We start from the raw sequence: 21597 nt of genomic DNA, 5'->3' as shown, positions 1-21597 counted from the left end.
CGGGAATTCCCAGCCCCTAGACCGGGGTATGCTCGTTCCCATACCCTTCCCGGTAATTTCCAGCCCCGGACAGCGGAGCGGAGATGTTCCCCCGCGGTAATTCCCACTGAAGCCAGGCAGGAGCAGCAGCCCCGGGATCATCCCCAGGCCTTTCCGCAGCACTCAGCGTCTGGAGATCGCCGGGTGACGAACCAAGGCTGCTCCGGGCTAGGGCAGAGAACAAGCGGCCCCGTCAGGCTCCCAGAGCCCCGTGACACGGGCTGCATCCTTCCCCCGTCCACGCGGCCTGGCCTCTGGTTTCTTATTCTGGCTGTTCTACAACAGCGCCCATTCAGAAGCAAGAGAAAGAAACCATTAACATGAATCTGCAAAGCAAAGTGGGACAGTATAATTGACCAAAGCATGACATCCGTACAGCTGGAGAACTCAGTAATGCCGTCTGCAGCCACACCCATCAAACCCTGCTTGGAAACTTATTAAAAGCCTAAGACTACGAAAGAGAGCAATGCCTTAAGAAAAATGCCATTCATTCAGCTTTATATTACATTAAAAAGTCAATCAAGAAATATTTCCTTAAAAGCACAGAAAACAAGCCACAACATCAGGACACACCGAAGAACCGGGATGGGGTGTGTTTTGAACTTGCTGCAGAACCTGGCTGGACACAGAGCAGTGAACAGGATCTCAGGATCTCAGGAACACGAGAAGCCCGCAGCCAGGACACAGCCCCTCCCGGCCTTTGTTCCACAGCGAGGACACACCGGGACAGGCCAAGGCAGGTATCCCGGGACTGGAGCGTGCGGGGCAGTGCTCTCCCCTGCCGCTCTCAGTGCTTTGTCTCCTCGTCACTTGTGGAGCTGGACAGGGGCTGGCCTCACACCCTGATTTCCAGCAGGAAGGCGAGCGCCTCGCTACGGTGGGAGCCGATTTTGCAGGTGAGCAGGGAAGCACTGAGCCCTGGGAAGGTGTGAGGGGCAGAACACACACCCTGCAGGCAGGCACAGCAGCGCGGCTCCCCTCCGAGCTCACCCGGGCATTTCTTCTCTGCCCCGCAGCAGGGAATTCTGTCATCAATACACTGATCAGGCAGTGTGCAGGCACCGTGTAGTTCATCAGAGAGTACGAGAAAACATGGTAATGTCACACCGATTTCCAGATCCTGAGAGGGTAATTCAAACAACTGTGGGTTATTACTCTCCCTGAAAGCTGAAGAAATATTTAGCTGAAATATTTATTTTTCAAATTTATACCAAGTATTATGAAGTTTATGGCTACCACATGCTGATGCGGTGCTATAGAGGAGATTCTCCACCAGCTGAACTGATCCTGTTTAGGGACTCTGGAACAATTACACTAGCAAGGCATGAAAGAGGGGAACACACTGGAGACTGTCAAGCCGATCATAAGCCAAATGAGGACCACAAACTCAGCTCCACGGTGGCACCACAATGAAGGAACAGAATTCCTGGTTACAAAGCCATTTGCTAAAGCCAGGCACCAGGAAGAAATCATTCCTACACACAAAAGTAAACACAGCTCCTTGCAGAGCCCCATTTATGTATTTCAATGTCAGAACAGCAAATACTTCTCTCCCATGGTGTGCAGGACTGAAGGAGCCCTGCTCGGCCACATCCCCCTGCAGAGGCAGCCAAGAAAAGGCCGGAGAGCAAACAGGATACAGCAGGAGTAAACACAAACACAGTCCCTCCTTCCCTCTGCCACCCTGCACAGGCAATCCGTGCCTTCCAGCAGTGCACCGTCCTCCTGAAGCTGGACAACTACACTGAGACATCAGCTGTTGCATGTCTAAACAGAAAACTAAAGGTGGCTGAACCATTGTATTGCTAAATGAGCTAATTAGTCTCTCTACCTACTGAAGCTGATAAGGATCATTCTTTTCTAACATTTACTTTAGAAGATATGATTTTTATAACAAACATTTTTTGTTTCTGTTGCTATGGTTTGCACAGTGGTAATGAGCAAGGAGGTAGCTTTCCACAAGCCATGCCAGTGTTACATCCTCCAAAATGAACTGTTGATGTTGTTGATGTTACAAGTTATCTTTCACACACAAAAATTTGATAGGAATCAGCAGCTTTTAAATAAGACTTGATAAAGTTAACATTCCTGAAGCTCCCATTTACAGAGTAAGGGCAGAGTCCTGTCAGCCCCACAAACTGGGGGAATAAACATTTAATACTGCTATTGCACAAAAAAGCCAAGGAACTTCTCTGCCTTCTCTTTTTTCAATATTGAAGTTTTTGTATGAAATACAGAAACACATCACTGTTTTCTGAGCCTACCATTTCTTTCTAAAGACAGCACAAAGTAAAGCAAAACATTTTTTTGTAATACAGGGCATTTAATAAATTAGCGGATGAACTGTTTAAAGTGATGGTACATTCTCACAGTAAGTACAACTATTTTTCTCACAAGGCAGATTTTGCTGTTCCTCAGCACACAGATGGTTTACATACACCAGGAAGTAAATATTTATTTGGCCACACATGACGAAGCTCAAGTAGAATTTGCTTCTTTCTCCGCGTCATCATCGTCATCAACAACCTGAAATCAAATCCAGAAGTAGTTTAAGCTTTCGGTCCTGCAGGCTTTATTACATTAAATCCCTGCTGGACCCAAGGAGAACAGTAGTTATTCCACACCGCTGTATGACAATGGGCTCAGGAGGAAGGCAACAAAAACTGGCAACCCAAAATGCCACGAGGAAATGAGCTTTAATTATAGGAGCTGGTCAAGTTACCACAAAGGCCATGAAAACAATCGCTCCAGAGATCAGATATTTAATGAGAAAGCCAAATAATCTGCATTTCAGGGGACTAAGCGCCTTGATTTTTATCACGTCAGGTCACCACAGCACAAAAGTATCTGCAATCACCTGTCCATCTCTGGGTTCCCCAGCAGAGGAGGGGTGTGGCACATGGGGAGAGTCCAGCGAGGGTCACCTCCCTTTCCCGCTGCCAACACCACCAGGCAGCCCTGCCCCAGGGCCACTGCTGCTGCTCAGGCCAGCCTGGCACCCACAGCACCCAGGGCTGCTCCCCAGCCAGGCAGTCCCAGCCCATGGGCTGCTACAGCACCCTGCAGAGTTCTGTATCTTTGCCAAGATACAGCGACTGACTTGGAAAACCTGCATCTATACCCCCCTGGTTTTCCCTAATTGCCAACCTCTTCCTGCTGGAAAGGGACAAAGAGCTCCTTTTCCACTGAAAAGGAAATCTCTGTGATCTCTCCCCGACCCACCTGTTCAACGCCTTCCACCTCAGGGATGTAGAACTGCAGCATGTTCTGTATCCCATTCTTGAGGGTGATGATGGAGCTGGGGCAGCTGGTGCACGACCCCTGCAGCTTCAGCTGCACAATCCCATCCTCAAAGCCCTTGTAAATAACATCACCACCATCTTCTTGCACTGTGGGCCTGATGGAACACAATATTCAACTTAAAGCTTGTAGAGCTGGAACATGGATCCTTCCAGAAACCCTCAGTAAAGCAGTATTTAATACTCACAAAAACCATCAAGATAGAGGGATTTAGTCACTATTTCTCTACAACAACCTGGTTCACATTTCCAACAACTCCTGCTGTGCTGGACTATCTAACATAGAAAGTTATTCTGTAGGACAGTAGGCAAAACATTTTTGCAACGAATGCAGCGGAGTACGAAGGGAATTGCTGAAATTTTAGGGCAGAGTGTGAACACCCTGGAGCAGAGCCCAGCCTGCACAGACACCCTGGCTTGCCTGGAGGCTCTCTGCACGCCCCATCATGGCCTCAGTTACTGCCAATCCATCAGGGGTGTGTCCCCCACAGGGTGCAGTGCAGCTGTCACCTGTGATAAGAAGCCCTGTTTCCATAAATAAATGCACAGTTCTCCACAATTTACGCAGGACAGAAAATAGCTCCAACTATAAAAGCTTCATCCTGCTCAGGGGTGAAGGAACCAGCTCCTGATAAGCTCACCCCAGTGCCACGAGAATTTCTGCAGCTCGCTCTGCCAGCCACAAATGCCCAGCATTGTAGCTCTGTCCCCATAGCAACACTCTTCCAGACCAAATTAAAACCATCAAGTTACTCTAACAGAAGCTCTTTATACTGATTTCCAAAATAACCCTCTGAGAACTACAGCCCTAACAGAAAAATCTGTGAACCTGACACATTTATAAACTCACCGCAGCAAATTACCTCCATTCCAGAAAGCCAAAGATCATGATTTAAAATTCCATTCTTCTTACTTGAATTAACACTTTGACACACTACAGGATCTTTCAGATGTACATTCCCTCCATCCTGCACTTTCTGACAACTTCTCTGCGTTTAATTTTGATTTGCTGGACAATAAATGCTCTATGTGTAGCCTGGTTTATGGATAACTTCTGAGAATACCCTGCTATAAAATGAAGATACACCACTGCTGATGTTCTCATATAGCTTTTTGGTGCACTGATGGGTACAGGGGGAGTAAATTGAAGAAATGAAAAGGTGGGAAAACCAGAATTTTGGGCAGAAATTCCATGCCTGTTAAAAAAGGCCCCTGGGAAATCAAGGACTCTCACCCCAGGGAGCTTAAACAACCCAGCAGGAGCAGGAACATTGCTGTCACAGCTTTATACAACATTGTACATGGCTCCTGGTTTCAACACTTAGTACAAATGTTTGGCAAAGATGTTCCTGCTTATTTCTACTTTTCTTGCTTTTTCAGGAAAATTAACCAGCACTGTGTACCTGCTCTGAGATAAACAAATTTTTAAATTATGTGATATCACTTTAAATGCAGCATCTAAAAAAAAAAATTCTGGTTCCTGCAGTTTGTGAGCTAGGGAAGGTGTCACCATCAGATATCACAAACACATCAGACATCTTCCCCTGCACCTCAAATGTCAAGTTGCTTATTGCTTTCAGTTCACTTTGGAAGGCAATTAATAAGCACAAAAATACTCTTCAGGTAAACAACACGATCCACAGCCACTCTTGAGACTTCATTAGTTGCCACCAGTTTCTAAATTCAAGCTGCGTTAAAGCACCAATAAAATCACAATGGAGTGCAAGGCCAAAATCCGTTGAGGGCCAGGATTTTCCACTAGGAAATCTTCCTTTGGAGTATAAACTACTTTGGAATACTTGGAAGGGAAGGACAAGAACAATTTTGACTGACATTAACAGAGAGAGATAAAGGTGTCTGTAAAAGCAAAGCCTGTGCTGTTTCTGCCCCTCAAAGCAGCCGGGTTAAAGCCATGGACCTGTCCAAGGCACTGCAGAGGGCGAGCCCTGCTCTGAAGTCACTCAGCAAAGAGGACTCTGCTCAGCACAGGAGCTTCAACATGAAAACCAGAGAGAAACTTTTCAACTGAACAGCATTCTCAGGTCTGGCCAGTTCTGCACTTGAAGCCCCTCACATCAGATGCTGAACTATGCCATCACATTCCCAAAGAAAAACTCACTGTTCCCTAAATAACCCCAAACCCCAAAACTAACTCACTCATCCAGCAGCAATGATCCCTGCTCACCTGATTCTTGTATCCAGCAGTTCCTTAATCATCAGTACAACTTCATCATCTTCTTCTGAAGCACCTTGGGAAAATAAAAATGTGCAAGTCAGAATACTGAGAGAATACCAGGTTGCAAATTCCTGCCTGTATTCACCTTAATAGGATTTAAATTTAAATTCTCCTGCATGCTTTTCTGAGGGAGAAGTGGAGGCTCTTCTGGATGTCACAAAAGCTAGACCCAAAGGCCTCTCCCTGAAGATTTGATTTACCTGTATCTGTCCTAGGTGCCTCGTCAGTAACTACAGGTAAGCCAGAGGCAAAGAAATCCATTATGGTTGCATAAATATCTGGTTTCATTAAGTTCCAATCCAAGTCTTCACTCTCCTGTAAGAATCAAAAGAGGGGAAATAAAAAGAATGAAGAAGGGTACCTGCCTGCTGCTGCTACGTTATACACAGATTCTTACATGAAAAATGCCATCATGGACTCTCTAACTCGATGCACAGACTGGTCTTCATGTTCTGTCAAGTTCAACTTTGCCAAAGACATTTAGTCAGGCTCAGATTGTGAACATCAAAGAAGGGTCTCCTTGTTTGCAAAACGAGCAAGTGCTTTTACAATAGTAGCTAAAAAGGTGTGAAAGTCTCCAAAATACATTATTATTTGACAGATATTTTTATCAACTGTTTCAGAGACTCAAGACTGTCAATGTACCAGTTTATCATTCCCTGAAGTGATTTTCTTTTGTATTAAAGGCAGCTCCCTTTGGGCACTTGTGGACACTTCTCTGGAACATCCACTGTGACTGAAAGTCTGGCTGGATCTGCTCTGGGGCCATTTCCACACAGCTCATCTTTGAGCACAGCTGAATCCCTGCTCTGCTTACCTTGGTGATTGTGATGAAGTCTGGCCCAAAGAAAACACTTTTAACTCCTTCAATCCGGAATAACTGTCTGTTAAGGAAACAAGGGGGAAAAAATGGGCAAAAATGAACCCAATCTGATAAACTGAGTTTTAATTTTAACAATTAACAATATGGTTAACCCAACAATTTAATCTACAGAAAAACAGAATTAAAACTCTGGTGAACTTGGAGGGAAACACAATGTAAGGCTGCAAGAGTGTTTTTTGTAACTATGGGGGAAAAAATATATTCTCTTGAAAGACTGGGAAACATCAAAAATGCAATGAATGAAAGAATCAGAAATCCTACCACAAAACCACATGTAATGGAAAATAATAAAAGTGATTTCACAATACCCACCTGAAAGAATTTCTACACATGAAACAGTTATATGTACAATCAGCTGGATTTTGAAGACTTAAACCATGGAATTATACAAGTGAACCAAACTATCTGAAATAATTAAATAGTTTTCTTCCCCCCTCTCCCCCCCACCAAGCGAGCTTTTGTTAATTCTTCAGAAATTTTTATTCTAAATTATATTTAAAAGACAATTATATTCCTTTTCAAAACAAAGTCATCCCACTTACAAACAGCATGATCTAGGATCAATGACACACAGAGCAGACAGTTTTTCCCATGTTCCTGCACAATACACACAACCAGGCTGGTTTGCACTGCAAACACTGCAGCACATACATCATCTTGGATGAAAATGTCTTTTTGCAGATAAATGACAACAAAAAGCCACTTTCTGACAGTCAATTTCACTCTGCAACCTGATGCACCTTGTCACAATGAGATCCTACAGCTTCCTCTATCCTCTGCTAACAGATGTGATGTCCTCAGAAACCTTTCACATTGGATTTATTACCGCAAGTCACAAGCTCTGCCTGAAAAGATCCTGTTTGCTCTCAAACAGGCCTGCAAGAAACCTCTGGAAACATCAGAGCTGCATGTTTGATAACTCTCAACTCCTGGAGGGAATGCCACAGCCCACAGATTCTGCTTTTGCACAGAATTCTGCCAACGTGCACAAAGCTTGGTGCCTTGGCCTGGGACCTCTAGGGGTAACTACTGCAGTACTTCTGGCTCTCATCCCCCGCCCAAAGCCCTTCCACCCACAGAACACACAGGGTTCATTTTCAGAGACTGACATGAAAGCAGTGACACAAAATGGGTGCCTCTAAATATTCCCAGAGACTCATGATGGTGTTCCAAGCCCCTTCTGCACCAAGAACTGATTCTTACTCCAGATCGTGCATTTTGGTTACTGAAAGCTGCACTCCCAAGACCTGTTACAGATCCAGCCCAGGACAGTGGCCTTTCTTTGAGTGAAGCATAAATCTTCGGTGAAGGAAAAATCCACTGGTTTTGAAGGTCAGGGAACCCCCAATACCTGCCAAAGAGAGCTGCTGCATTTATTTCAGAGTATTTGGGGGCTATTCACTGACTGTTTCCCAATTCTAAACAATTACAGGATTTCCAAGTAACTACTTGAATGAAGAGTGTTCTGAGGGGAATTAATTTGACAAATCAGGGCAGAGGTCTCGATGATGCAGCAACTGCTCACAAATACTGATTTGTATCCCCTCTCAGTCCAACTGCACAAACCAGACCGTGGTGCCTCCTGCCATACAAATAAACAGCTCCAGCAACAACTGTCCCAGCTTTCACCTTAGGCAGCATTAAATCTCAAATCCAACCAAGATGCTCCAAAGGAGGAGCAGAATGATTGGAAGTTGTTCTTAAAAACATCAGCTGCAGGCACAGAGCCCAGACCAAGCCCCTAACCATTCCTGATGTGTTTATTAATACCTTGCTAAAGGTGAGCAATAGGCTGCAGCTGGTGTGGAAAACTCCATAGTCCTCGACTCCAGCACTTCCCTTCCTGGAATAAACTTCAAGCTGTTTGGATTTGGTGTGTCCTGAGTTTGAATAAACATGCCTCTTACTGCAAAGACAAAAAACAAAGAAGAAAAGTAGTATAATCAAACCCAAGGAGCTTAAATGAACATCAAATCTTGTTTACTCAAGCCCCAGGTCATCCCTCTGCTCCAGAGAACTGCAGTCCAAGCAGCCACGAGGCCTTAAGAACACAACCTTAGAGCCCCAGAGCCACAGGAACACTGCTGAACACGGGCATGTCATCTCACAAGAGACAGCAGGATAAAAGGAACCTTGGATTAGCTTTTTTTTTTTTGCTTTTATTTACTAAAAAGCATCATCCTCAGGATGAACAGCAAACTTTCAGTGTTACCACGGGATATAAAAACTCACATTGTGCTCATCTGTTAATTTTTAACTGGTATTTACCTGCACGGTGCCATACTGCAGATGGAAGAGATGGTTTCTTTTGCAGAAGCTGGTGGAAAGGCTGTCGAGTTGTTAGATTATGATCTCGTAACAGCATATGACAGAACCTAGAGAAAAATAACTTTACTAACAATTTCCAAATTCTACATTTTCACTGTTCCAAAGAAAGCGTATTGCAGATGCTTTTAGCTGCTTCAGGGACTCAGCAAGACACACCTGGGGTGGTGTCATTGGCTCAGATGAAGGTAAAGGGGGGAGAGCAGCAGGGAAAAAGAGAAAAATATTAAAAGGAAAAGCAAGACAAAAGTGGTGGAGTTAACAGGCTTCAGTGTCACAGCTGTGAATACCTGATTTCTGTAACTGTATGCACAGCCAACAGCACTGGGGTATTTCAAAGCAGAGTGAATATCAGAAAATGAAAACAAAACCCACATCACAGACTAATTATTACATACTAAGGATCAGTTATTATCTAGTTCCTCTCCTCCTTATCAGCTATACAGGAGGAAAACTGATAAACTCAGTAAATACCATCTGCAGGGCTGTTCAGTAAGAGGCTGGTACTCTCTGGGGGTCATAAACCAAAACACAGGTGCTGCAAAGGCTCAGAAGCCTCAAACATGGAACAGGAGAGAAGCTCTGTCTCATGAAATGAACATCCCTCCCATCAGCACAGGAGACGTGAACACAGAAAAAGTCTAAATCGTGTTACCTGCTTCCTTTTGTGGCTTGGGAGCAGGTAGAAACCACAACAGGATGTGTGAGGAAGGTCCTGCGGAAGTTCCCTTTTCTCCCTTTAGCTAATAATGATTGTACCCCATTTTACAGTGCTCAGCACAGAGCAGTGTGCCCAGTGCCTTAGGGTCCTCTCAATTCCCCCTGATTGCTTGATCTTGAGTAAACCGGGAAGGAATTTCCTCTTATTTAACTGCCGTGAAAATACGGCTGTTAAATGTGAAAATGTATGTGAAAATACGTAGGGCGTGGGGTGTAACAGCTCCTCATTGCCTGATCCTGTGCACATACGGGGGTGCGGAATTACCCCTCATTGCAGGATCCTGAGCACATGTGAGGGAAATTACTCCCGGCTGCAGCGCCCTGAGCGTGTGGGGAATTACGCCTCGGTGCAGGTCGTGAGTAGGTGTGAGGGGAACTGGCCCTCGGTGCAGGGTCCTAAGCCGGGTGTGAGGGCAGTCACCCCTCACGGCTCTCCCCGGGTGTGCAGGGCTGAGCGCTCAGGAGCGGCGTGTGGGGAGCACTACCAGCTCGCGGCTGCGAAGGGGCTGAGGAGAAACAGCCTCTCGCTGTCCGCCAGGAGGAAGCGTCACCCCCGTCCGCGGCGGAGAAAGGAAAAGGAAGAGCAACCAGTACCGGGGACGGCCCTGGCGGTCGCGGTGCCGCCTAACTGCGACGCGGCTCCTTTTCAGTCCCACGGGGAAGGGGCGAGAGGGGATACGCCTCTGGGAATACGCCGAGCCCCCTCCGGGCCAAAGCCGTGCCAGGACAGCGGGAGGCGCGGGGCCCGCGTCACCTACCGCCCGCCCAGCCCCGCCGCCGCGCAGATCCGCCGCGCCGCCGCCATCTTGGCGCTCCCCGGGGCCGCTCCTGCCACAGCCCGGGCCCGGCGGCGCCCCCTGGCGGCAGCGCCGCAGTGGGACAGCGGCCGTGGCGGAGGCGGCGGGACCGGGACCGGGACGGGGACCGGGCTCCGCGGCTCCGGGACCGGGATCGGGACCGGGATCGAGACCGGGACGGGGACCGGGATCGAGACCGGGACCGGGACGGGGACCGGGCTCCGCGACTCCGGGATCGGGACCGGGATCGAGACCGGGACCGGGACGGGGACCGGGATCGAGACCGGGACCGGGACGGGGACCGGGCTCCGCGGCTCCGGGATCGGGACCGGGATCGAGACCGGGACGGGGACCGGGCTCCGCGGCTCCGGGATCGGGACCGGGATCGAGACCGGGACCGGGACGGGGACCGGGCGCCGCGGCTCCGGGACCGGGCGGGCGCCGCGGCTCCGGGACCGGGCGGGCTCCGCGGCTCCGGGACCGGGCGGGCTCCGCGGCTCCGGGACCGGGCGGGCTCCGCGGCTCCGGGACCGGGCGGGCTCCGCGGCTCCGGGACCGGCCGGGCTCCGCGGCTCCGGGACCGGCCGGGCTCCGCGGCTCCGGGACCGGCCGGGCTCCGCGGCTCCGGGACCGGCCGGGCTCCGCGGCTCCGGGACCGGCCGGGCTCCGCGGCTCCGGGACCGGCCGGGCTCCGCGGCTCCGGGGCCACGGACCGCCGCCGCTGCCGGCCCTGCCACGGCCCTGCCGCCCCGTGTGCCCGAGTGCCGCACCCACACGTCTGTTAAATCCCCCCAGGGGCGGCGACTCCAGCACTGCCCTCGGCAGCCCGTGCCAGGGCTGGGCAGCCCTTCCCAGGAAGGAATTTTCCCGATACCCAACCGAAGCCTCCCTGGGCACAGCTTTGCGCCGTTCCCTCTCCTCCTGTCCCTGCTCCCTGTGAGCACAGCCCGAACCGCCCGGCTGTCCTCTCCTGTCAGGAGTTGTGCAGAGCCAGAAGGCAGCACAAAGTCTCTCAATGGACATTTACACCAAGACGGAAATGAAATTAAGAAGTGCAGCAAAGCCCAAATAATATTTTGCACTTAGAGAGTCTTGGCAGCTGAATGATACCGAAAAACACGTTTAATCAGCACAGAGTGAGCCTCCACATCTCCCCGTGCTCCAGATGTCCAGATGCACCAGCCCTGCATTAAAACCGCTGAGGAGCAGCAGCTTTGCAGGGAGAGCTCAGGGCTCTGTCCTACCCCAGATGGCAAGGGTTCTCTCTGGAATATAAACTGAATATAAACTGAAATATCCTCTCCTTAAAGCAGCAAGATCTGTTTGACTTTACAGCTGCCAGATAAAACAGCAGGGCCAAACCCAGTTCAGCACTTGGGTAGGAAGAACTCATTAAAACCCAGAGTCCTGGTATCCAGCGAAAATATTTTCAATGGGGAGGGGAGAAGGAAGGCACTATGGAGATAGTGGTTGTCATGAGATACAGTTTTAATAAAATGTACATAAGTTTACAAGTGGAACATTTCTTCATGATTAGCAGGAACAGATGATCCCAACTGGAGTGCAAATCTTGAGCCCAGGGATCTGCCAGGCAGGGGGAACACGGCCCATGGGGCACAAGTCACCGTGTGTCACCATGTGTCACTGTGGGGACCACAAACACTTCCAGCTCTGGCTCCTCGTGGACACAAAGGAGTTTCTCCCACCACCAGACCCAGGGTGTGGGATGCTCCACCTGCTGCATCCCACACCAGAATGAGCCCCTGCCCTCCCACCCCATCCCTTTGGAGGCAAGGGATCAGGAACTCTGGATCCACATTATCCCTCTAACTTCACAGGGGGTACTTCTAGGTGTGTGTGAGGGGTTTTACCCATCTACAACAGAAACTACAGGCTGTGGGTTATTTCTAGAAATGCTAAGGCAGCTGATCAGGTTTCAGGAATGTGTTTCAGAACTGGTGCAGAATTTCACTGTCATGATACTACTGTAAAAATGCTTTGGGGTCTGTCAGCATGCTTGAAGGCATTGATTTAACACCGTGAGGAAAGAAACAAAAACCCACAAAAATTCAACTCCCCAACACAAGTGTCTTTGGTGGAAGCTGAGTTAAAGTAACCAATTACCACTTTGGAGTGATTGACTTTAGCAATTAAGCAGATCTCGCCAGGTTTTGCTGCTGTGGCACTGAGGACATGATCAGGCCACGTTGCTGTGCTCACAGGGAGTCGGGGTCACGACAGGAGAGGGGCTGGCTGATAGGAGAGAGGACACGGGGACAGTCCCCAAAGTCCTGCAGCAGCTGGGGGGAACAGTCCCCCCCAGCACTGGCCACACGTCAGGGCAGTGAGCACAGGGCCAGGTGCTTGTTTTACTCACGTAGAAACTCTGATTATCACTTTGAACAGACTTTAGTGCATTCGGTGGGTGAGAACCAAGAGCCAGTCCCTCTCCCAGCAGGAATCCGGGATTGTCACAGGAGGTGATAACGCTCAGGGCCTGAAGACCCAGGGCACTGAACACCTTTCACTACAGCCTTACAAAAGACATGAAACCAGCGGTTCTTTTCAGAAAACTGATTTCAAAACACCCCATTGGGTCTGTATAAGTCTTATTTCATTAAGATCACTGATTGTGTGGCAAATAATTAGCATATTCTTCCCCATTCATTAAAACAGTAAGCTTCAGAGGCTATGGAAATGAAATTTCCACTTACATCTCATCACACTGAGGCTGCAGCAGTGGTACTGCAGGATTAGGAGGAACACAGGCTGGAAATGAGAAGGGTATTAGAGTGACAAGCATTGAAATTGAGTTTTCTGACCATAACCAGAAGTCCTATTACTTTATGAGTCACATGCAGAGATACAAATGAGCTGCCTCCACCCCCAGAAGAGATTTTAAACCGTTTAAGCACTGGACGTGTCTGGCAGGATCATGACTTCTGGGGCACAGTTATCCTGCTCTTTGTGTAAAGTGCCTGAAGCGCAGAAAAGCTGCCAAAATGCCAGCTGGAAATTCAGCCTGACCTAAGCCGAGCAGGGCTGGAGCGGAGCCCGCAGACCTCAGTGCACCCTCCTTTTCTCTGAGCATGAAGGGAGAGGCTGATGCTCCTCCAGCATCAGCTCTGTGGGGCCTGGACAAGGCAGTGACAGAAGCTTCACTGAATTATTCAGAAGCAACTTTTCAAGTAAAAATGAAGAGAAGGAAGGAGAACCTGAACCCAGCGAGCAGAGGTAACACCTTGAACCCACATGGTTCTCACAGGGAACCTACTCACTGCAGCAAAGCATCTCCCTGTTTTACAGGTTCATCCCACAGCACCAAGGCCTTCACTTCCAGCAGCTTCTGAGCAAATTCAAGTGCTCAAGTGCAGCCCCTGGCTCAGTGTGGCTGTGACACAGACTGGTGTCTGGGCTCTCACACTCACTCTCCTTGAATTCACAGTTTGCCATCACAGTCATTTCTGTGTGTCACTGATTTCATCCAGCAACAACTGACTTGAGGGAACATATATTTAAACAAAAAAACACCTTCTGGATGTATATTTAAACAAAAACTAAACAACAAAACATACTAACAGCGTCAGCTTTGTTGAAGAAACATCCCAAGGGAAACCCAGAAACTTCTTTACAGTACTTCTGTTTTCACGAGGTGGTGATGGGGGACAGAAAGACCCATGACCACCACTATGCACCAATATTTATTAACTCCAAGCACAGCCATGCAGGGCAGGAGGGTCCCAGCTTCACGAGCCCCCTCGACCTCAGCTTGGCTGGTCACTATTCACCAGCAACTTGTGGGAGCCAACGTGGCCTCCCTGCATTCCAGTGTTCTCCCTCCCCACCCCAACACCTCCAACACCTCAGCCCAGGCTTTTCCCTCTCCCTTCCAGGCAATCCCCACATCCAGCAGAATACTTGTCTCATCCAACTGGAGGGGAACTGAATTAAGGGAAGGGAAAAGAACACAGAGCAGCTGGGGTTGGAACTCACGGAGTTCAAGGGAACATCAACTCCAAACAACACCCCCTGGCCCGGGAGAGATAAGAATGAGGACCTAATTAACACCGGACACAAAGACTTCTGTAACCAAGAGGAAACCAAATACTAAGAGCTACATAACCTGGAACCAATGAACATTGAACCAATCAATTTCTATGGGGTTTTGACTGTATAAAATATGTGAGAAATCTAATAAAACTCATGTGTCGTAGGTTTCCTCTGCACCCCCGGGCTGCGGATGAAATGTTTTCTACTGCACATGCTGGCCAGTAGTACTGCTCTGATTCTTTAACGCTCAGAATGTTGTTGGAGGGGTTTTGTTGTTCCTGCGGTTCGGGTGACACGGGAGCGGGAGGAGGAGCCGGTCCGGACGGAGCAGCCGCAGGCACAGCCCGCAGCGCGGCGCCGGCAGCGAGGAGCAGAGGCGGCAGCATCGCAGTGGCAGGGGAACGAGGAGAGACATCCATCAGAGCGGGAGCGCTGACCGGGACAGGCACAGGGACCGCTTAGACAGAGGTGACAGGCCGGGAGCTCGCGGCCACGAGCAGGACACGCACAACCTGCGGGAGCAGCAGGCACAGAGGGAGATCTACAATGAGAGGAGCCGAGAGCACCGGCAGGGCACCGACGGCAGCGGCGGCCAGAACCAGGGGCTCCGGCAGTCCGAGAGCAAACCCAGAGAAAAAGCTGCTGGGAACAACCAGAAGCCAAGCTTGGAGCTTTCCGGGGCGATGCTGGAGGACACCGACACGTTCCGAGGGGTGGTGATCAAGTACAGCGAGCCCCCCGAGGCGCGCATCCCCGACACCCGCTGACGCCTGTATCCCTTCAAGAACGAGCAGTTCCTGCCGGTGATGCACATCCATCCACAGGCAGAGCGCCTGCCTGCTGGGCCGGCACCGCCGACACCCTCACCGACCAGCCCTCCTGCTCCGAGCAGCACGCCGTCCTCCAGTACCGCCTGCAGGAGCACACCCGAGCCGACGGCACCGCGGGGCGAGGCCGTACCTCACCGACCTGGGATCGGGGAACGGCACCTTCCTCAACAGGCAGCGCATCCAGCCCCTCCTCGCCTCCTCCTGCCCTGCCGGGCCGGCCCTGTCCCGCCGCTGCTCCTTCTGCACTGCTTTGAGGCTTTCTGCTGCTCTGTGGCCCTGCCCTGCCCTGCCCTGCCCTGCCCTGCCCTGCCCTGCCCTGTCCTGCCCTGCCCTGCCCTGCCCTGCCCTGCCCTGCCCTGCCCTGCCCTGCCCTGCCCTGCCCTGTCCTGCCCTGCCCTGTCCTGCCAGGACATCCCCGCCGCTCCAGCCACCACCGACAGAGCTTCTGACACATCTCATCCACCAGCCCGGCATTTCCCACCGCTCCAGCCTGGTGCTCTCCGAGTCCCAAGAGATCAAACTGCCCCGGGCTTTGTGAAATCAAAGCCCCTTGAGGTTCTTGGTTCTGTTTGCACGTCCAGCCCCAGCGCTGCTGGCAGCGGAAGGAGAAGGACGTGCTCTAGTTTGGGCTCAGCAGCAGGGAGTATGTCGTGTTCCATGAAGCCTCAGATAAATCTGAGATCAATGCAAAGGACGATGATGGGGAGGAGGGGGAAGAGTCTGACAGATAACAGATGAAGAAGCAGTTGGGGAGGGGCAGAGGAGAGAAACTCATTGCAGTTGAGTGGGCCCATAGTACTCTCAAAGTCCATGTTGTTAAACCAAAAAAGGGGGAGTCCAGGGATGGGCCCCCATGAAAGACTGCAAAAAGCCTTACATGTATCTTAAATTTTTGAATCGCATTCAGAATGACCTAACCCCGGTCCAATGCCATTTCAGTGGATTGCAAACTCACCTAGAAAATGCTCAAGTACTTGTTAAGAATCTTAAAAGGGGAAAATAGGAAGGCCCCTTTCCGTTAATAACTTGGGGACGAGGATATTCCTGTGTTTCTACAGATTCCAGTCCGTACTGAGTACCTGCAAGGGTGGTCTGTCACTCCAACTTCATCATCAGCTTGGGAAACTGAAGGGACAAGATAAATGGAGCTTGTTGAGTGACTGGTTCATGGGGTTTGGGCTGTAACTTTCAAGATTTTTACAGAAGAAACAGTTGGAATGATTGGTGATTCTGAATATGTTGTTTATATTGTAATGCCAATACATGGAGTTTTCATAAAGGGATTGAGCTGTAAGATAATTATCTGATGTTATTTATAGCCTTTGGTTGTTTGCAGGTTGTTCATGTTACCATTGATTACCAATAAGTTTGTTTGTAAGATATTTTAGGGAAACCCTCCCAGTCAAGGCCTAGGCTCTGGCCAAGCTCTGGCCCTGGCTGGTGGGGAAGTTTGCCATCAGAGCCAAGTATTTGTGCTCTAAAGTTGTCATCAAGTCCTTTGATTTGCTGGTTTGGTCTTACAGAAGTGGCAATGTGTGTCGATTAGTGAGAGTTATCATGTGAGGAATATTGTGTCTTTAGAAGAGTTTTTGCCTTTTGCAATAAACGTTTCAGTTTTTCTGCCAGGCTGAGTCTGTGCCTCAGTCACCTCAGTCCTGCTCTTTGGAAGCAGTATAGAAAACATACCTTTTCAGAAGGAGAGCAAATGGGTTTTGCTTAGGATTTCATTCTTAACCAACAGGAAAGCAATAGGCAGAATTCACTTCAAGTCAAGCTCTCTGCCAGTATAAACCAGTCTAATGGGGCTGTGGCCTCTGCTGAGTCACACTACATGAGATACACCAGGACAGTTTTGGAGCTGTTTACATCAGAAATTTGCCCATGAAGTCTACTTTTAATACTTGTTGGGGGTTAGATTTGTTTCTTATTTTACTTATAGCATTTTCCCATAAGTTGCTAGGAAACTACCTACTGGGTACTTGTAGGTACTTTAGCAGAACAAAGGGGCCAGAGGGGAGCAGTTGTAGCACCTGGCTGCATTTCTTTGGGTCTTTGAGAGTTTCTCTAGTTGTGGAGGGGGGGAAGGAGATAACACAAGGTTTGGGGGCAGGTAAAGGACAGGGCTGGGGGCACCTTCTCTCTCTTGCTCTGGGCATCAGAGAGAGAATGGCCAGGCTGCTGCTCGCTGCAGGAGGAGTTTGCTGTTACCTCCCCATCTGGTCCTGGGAAATCGAGCACCATCCGCTCCTGTGCCCAGGAACCCTGAGCTCGCCTCCCCCTGCCCTGCCCCGCCGCTGTTCCTTCGGCGCTGCTTTGAGGAGGCTTTCTGCTGCTCTGTGGCCCTGCCCTGCCCTGCCAGGACATCCCCGCCGCTCCAGCCACCACCGACAGAGCTTCTGACACATCCCATCCACCAGCTGGGATTTTCCACCGCTCCAGCCTGGTGCTCTCCGAGTCCCAAGAGATCAACCTGCCCCAAGCTCTGTGAAACCAAAGCCCCTCGAGGTTCCTGGTTCTGTTTATTATTAATGCTGTAGTTGTTGTTTGCTTGCCTTGTTAGACACACTAGTAAAGAACTGTTATTCCTGTCCTCATACCTCTGCCTGAAAGCCCCTTTAATTTTCTAAATTATAATAATTTGGAGGGAGGGGATTTGAATTCTCCATTCCAAGGGAGGTACTGCCCCCTCCCTAGCAGACACCTGTCTTTTCAAACTGAGACAATACCATAAATACACATCTCTCCTTCACCATAAGCAGATTTATAGGTCCTACACTTTGGCATAGACCCGACAGGAAATACATGTGTAAAAGGGAAAATTCTGCCTGATAGTTTACACGACCATTTGATTTTCCAGCAACAGTAACAGCCTGATTGCTTCGCTGTGTTCACAGTGAGTTTTTCCCTGCCTCCAGTCCCAGGGCAGCAGCACTGCCACATGTCCCAGTCCAGCTGTGCTGCTGCCCTGTATCTGCTCTCACCAGCACTGCCCAGACTGGCACCAGACATCATGGCACAGCTCTGGCTCCATGGGCACATCACCCACCAGTACACCTAGAGCTGTGGCTGCCACTGCTGCCGAGCAGCAGGAATATCACTGAGAGCAAAAGTCACAATAACGCTTTAACCTGTGAAATCATGTCCTTTCCAGAGCATTAGCAAGTCCCGCTTGACTCGCTCTGTAATTAATAAACCTTTTAATTCATCTTGTAGTGCATTTCTCCACCCAGGACTAGAAAATACGGAATACTGCTGGTTTGAGAAAAGCATCTAAAAAAAGAAATAAATGGAGGGAAGACAGTAAGAGGAGGAAGGTGAGAAGCAACTGGAAAAGATACGAGGATCCTGAGAGCCAGGCATTCGGACGAACATAACTTAAATGGTTCAACTATATATCACTGCAAATAAAGTTCTGACCGAAAATAATAATTACTTTATATATATATATGTATATGTGTATATATATATATATATATATGTATATATTGCTATGTCATTCAGTTCAGCTAAGAGGTTTGAGGTCCTGCACGAGGTGGTCCTGCAGGAGCACAGCCCCCAGCTCCTGGCACGTTAAGGCTTCTGCTTTGCTGCTTTGGAAGGGAAGGGCGCCGAGGCGAAGGGATCCGCGCTGGGCAGCTCTGTAGTCCTGGAAGACAGCGGGACAACAGAGACAGAGCCCGCTATGGCCTGTCTGTTGGTCTGAGACACCACTTTGTAAGCAGCGATGGGCTTGGCCTCGAGGCCCAGCCCATCCTCAGGACTGTAGTGCCGGGAATACTTGGACAGGGACTGCGGACGGAAAGGCTTGGTGGCCACGGTGCCCAGCGCGGCGTCCGGGGGCGGCGCGTGGCCGTGGCTCCTCTCGCCAGCCACATCGCCCTGCTCCGGCAGCACTGCTTTAGCAGGGACGCTCTCCTGGGCCTCCATGGCTCTGACAGAGCAGGGATGGAGATTGCCTGGCTGAGCAAATCCAGCAGAAGGATACGGAGCTCTCACCGAGGCCACAGACCCATGTGCTGCCGAATCCAGGCACGGGAACATCGGCTGAGCTCGGCCATCGCCTCCTTGACTCAGGAAAACAGGCGGAGTGAATGGCTCCTTATGGGAAGTCAACTCTTCCATGCTTTTCTTCTTAGTGAAAGGCGCTCTCAGGAACACATCTGCTTCCTCTGGATGTCGTAGAGCCATGTTGCCCTTACAGATAAAAGGAGCTTTGCTAAAGACATCCACCTCATCGGGCACCTTCCTGGAGCTTCGGAAAGGAGCCGTGGCAAACACATCCGGTTCGTTAAAAACCTCCCCAGTGTGCGACTGGAAGGCCGGGAACAGCATCTTCCCTCCTCTGGCCTGGGACTGGGGATCTTCTTTGGAGTCCTCATGCCTGGGCACAGGCTGCAGGAACCCTGGGCACAACTTGCCTGTCTCCTCCTCCTCTTCTGAATCCATAAGTAAAGGCCTGGACCCGCTGCAATCCAGAATATCTCCCTCATGGTCTGTGCCCTCTCCTTCACTGCTGTAGAAGGAGCTGTTGCTTGAAGGACCATCTCTGGCCAAGTACTCTGGCTCTGAGTTGTGCTGCACTTTCACATCCAGCATCTCGGGCTGACGCTTGTACAAAGCGAATCCATCACTGCGAGAATCTCCTTTACAGAGCTCAAGAGCTACAGCTGGGAACTGGCCCAGATCCCTCTGCAGACCTACAAACACAAGAGAAGAGTGTTACTGAGCCAGCTCCATCTCCTCAGTCAGCAATCACAATGAAAGGTACATTACACAAGAATGTCACGCTGCTCAGATGGAAACCACCACCATGCATGGAAAATGGGCAGGAGAAGGAGGGCAAATCAATGAAAAAATGCCAGGGAAGGTGTTTGCAACACAGCCCAGGGACACCATGGGTACCACTGCTCAGAGGATGGAGATGTCTGACACAAGCATGGGCACACACAGCACCCTCAGCACCATCCCACCAGGTTTCTCTCCCACCCACCCATGACAACAGCCACCAGCGCAGTGTTCCCCTTCCCAACGCTGTTGCCCGAGGGAAGCTCCAGCAGACAGACAAGTTCTGTCATTCCATCCTGCACTGCTGCTCTCCAAGCACATCTATTGCTTGGCATAGCCTCTTCCTGTGGGCCAGCCCACAGATATGTGGAATTGCTTGTGAAATATGTGGGGGTGCCCCAAACCCTGCTAAAATAACAGGCCCATTTCAAAGACTGAAGGTTAGCCTACAGCTTTTAGTAAGTCCTGAGTATTTCAGTTGCAGCTATTCTTTTTAACCACTGCCAGAAAATGGATTTTAAACACTCCATACCATGGCTTCAAATCAAGGATCATGGCTCCAATGACCTGGCTTGTTTCTGCATTAGCATAACAGGGCAGTGCAGGGAGAGGCTGTCCTGCCCTTCTCCAGCTCTAAGAGCCCAGCAGGAGGCTGGGTTTGCCTTAGGACTCACACAGACAAAACAGAAGATCTCTTACCTTCACAGAACTACTGGCAGGTTAGAAGTGTGTCATTGGACTCGTTAGCAATAGGATAGGAGAAAATCACATGAAAACTAAAACAGCAGGAATTGCAGGAAGAACGAGGAGGGTGAGGAGGCTGGTTGGTACCCAGGGTCAGCAAGGCACCAACCAACACACCCTGCAGTGACAGAACCTCACCCAAGGAAAACTCTGCTCAGGTTAATTGTTCATGTTTACACACCCATCGCAGCCCTCAGGCACAGCTTCTCCATCACACCCATGGATACACAAATTATCCCCTTCTCCATCACTGCTCACAAGTAAAGACACAGCAGCCATTCATTAGGCATCAGAACCAGTATTTATTGGGAAACTCTTCACCTGGGTACATCACACTGCTAAATAGAGATAGCGCAGATATGCAAACATTTGACCAGTTACTCTACAAAAATCCCTTCTCGCTTCTGAAGCCTGTGTTGCCCACACTGGTTTTTCCTCAGGTACCCCTCTGGGATTTGAGGAGCAGCACAGCTCTGGTGGAGCTCCCTCCCAGGAGGCTGGTCCCACACTGGCCAGGGGTCACTGTGACATTCTGAGGCCCAGGCTGAACCAGAGCAAGACCAGCTGCCACATCATGCAAATGCCTCTGGATCCCCTAGGCCACCCTGATCCACAGGAAAAAGGCATTCATCATGGAGAGCATGGTCATGCAGACCAAGGGCCCACTCTGCACAAGAACAGCACATTTGGGTGGAATTTTTTTTCTAACTTTGACGTGCGTTAGCAAGTGCCTGTGCCCACACAAGCCATGATATTTGGGACAGAGTAAGAGAGGGAGGACAGGATCTAAACCCATCTGCTTAGTAGCATGCAGCTCTGAATGTGGAGACACTGCACAAGAAGCAGAATGCCCTGTTCTGGGAAAATTACTTTTTCTGACATTCTCTCT

At 49.9% G+C, this 21597-nt stretch overlaps 2 protein-coding genes and 1 pseudogene across 9 annotated transcripts in view; 1 reads left to right on the top strand and 2 right to left on the bottom strand.

The window, feature by feature from the left end:
• Positions 1-2341: 2341 nt before the first annotated feature.
• Positions 2342-10416, bottom strand: NFU1 (NFU1 iron-sulfur cluster scaffold). Of its 2 annotated transcripts, none has more exons than XM_063420782.1 (8): positions 10261-10416; positions 8726-8832; positions 8228-8363; positions 6392-6458; positions 5775-5889; positions 5524-5587; positions 3262-3436; positions 2342-2565 (listed from the first exon to the last, which is right to left on the bottom strand). In XM_063420782.1, exons 1-8 carry the CDS (start codon positions 10305-10307, stop codon positions 2518-2520), a joined length of 759 nt encoding a protein of 252 aa, XP_063276852.1. In that variant the 5' UTR covers positions 10308-10416; the 3' UTR covers positions 2342-2517. The 2 variants fall into 2 exon arrangements, with proteins under 2 accessions (XP_063276852.1, XP_063276853.1); XM_063420783.1 differs by lacking the exon at positions 10261-10416 and adding an exon at positions 10097-10254.
• Positions 10417-14645: 4229 nt separating this feature from the next.
• LOC134562985 (smad nuclear-interacting protein 1-like) lies at positions 14646-15717 on the top strand (annotated as a pseudogene).
• A 297-nt stretch (positions 15718-16014) lies between these two features.
• Positions 16015-21597, bottom strand: part of AAK1 (AP2 associated kinase 1) — a 74435-nt gene continuing 68852 nt past the window's right edge. For all 7 annotated transcript variants that reach the window (XM_063420767.1, XM_063420768.1, XM_063420770.1 and 4 more), the window contains one exon: positions 16015-19876. In XM_063420767.1, the coding sequence (XP_063276837.1) occupies positions 18750-19876 (1127 nt within the window). In that variant the 3' untranslated portion in view covers positions 16015-18749. The remainder of the gene's footprint in view (positions 19877-21597) is intronic.

The sequence above is a fragment of the Prinia subflava genome, chromosome 32 (genome assembly GCF_021018805.1).
Source record: "Prinia subflava isolate CZ2003 ecotype Zambia chromosome 32, Cam_Psub_1.2, whole genome shotgun sequence".
NCBI classification, from domain to species: domain Eukaryota; kingdom Metazoa; phylum Chordata; class Aves; order Passeriformes; family Cisticolidae; genus Prinia; species Prinia subflava.
Note: the sequence above shows the minus strand (reverse complement) of the source record. Positions and strands in the feature narration are given on the sequence as shown.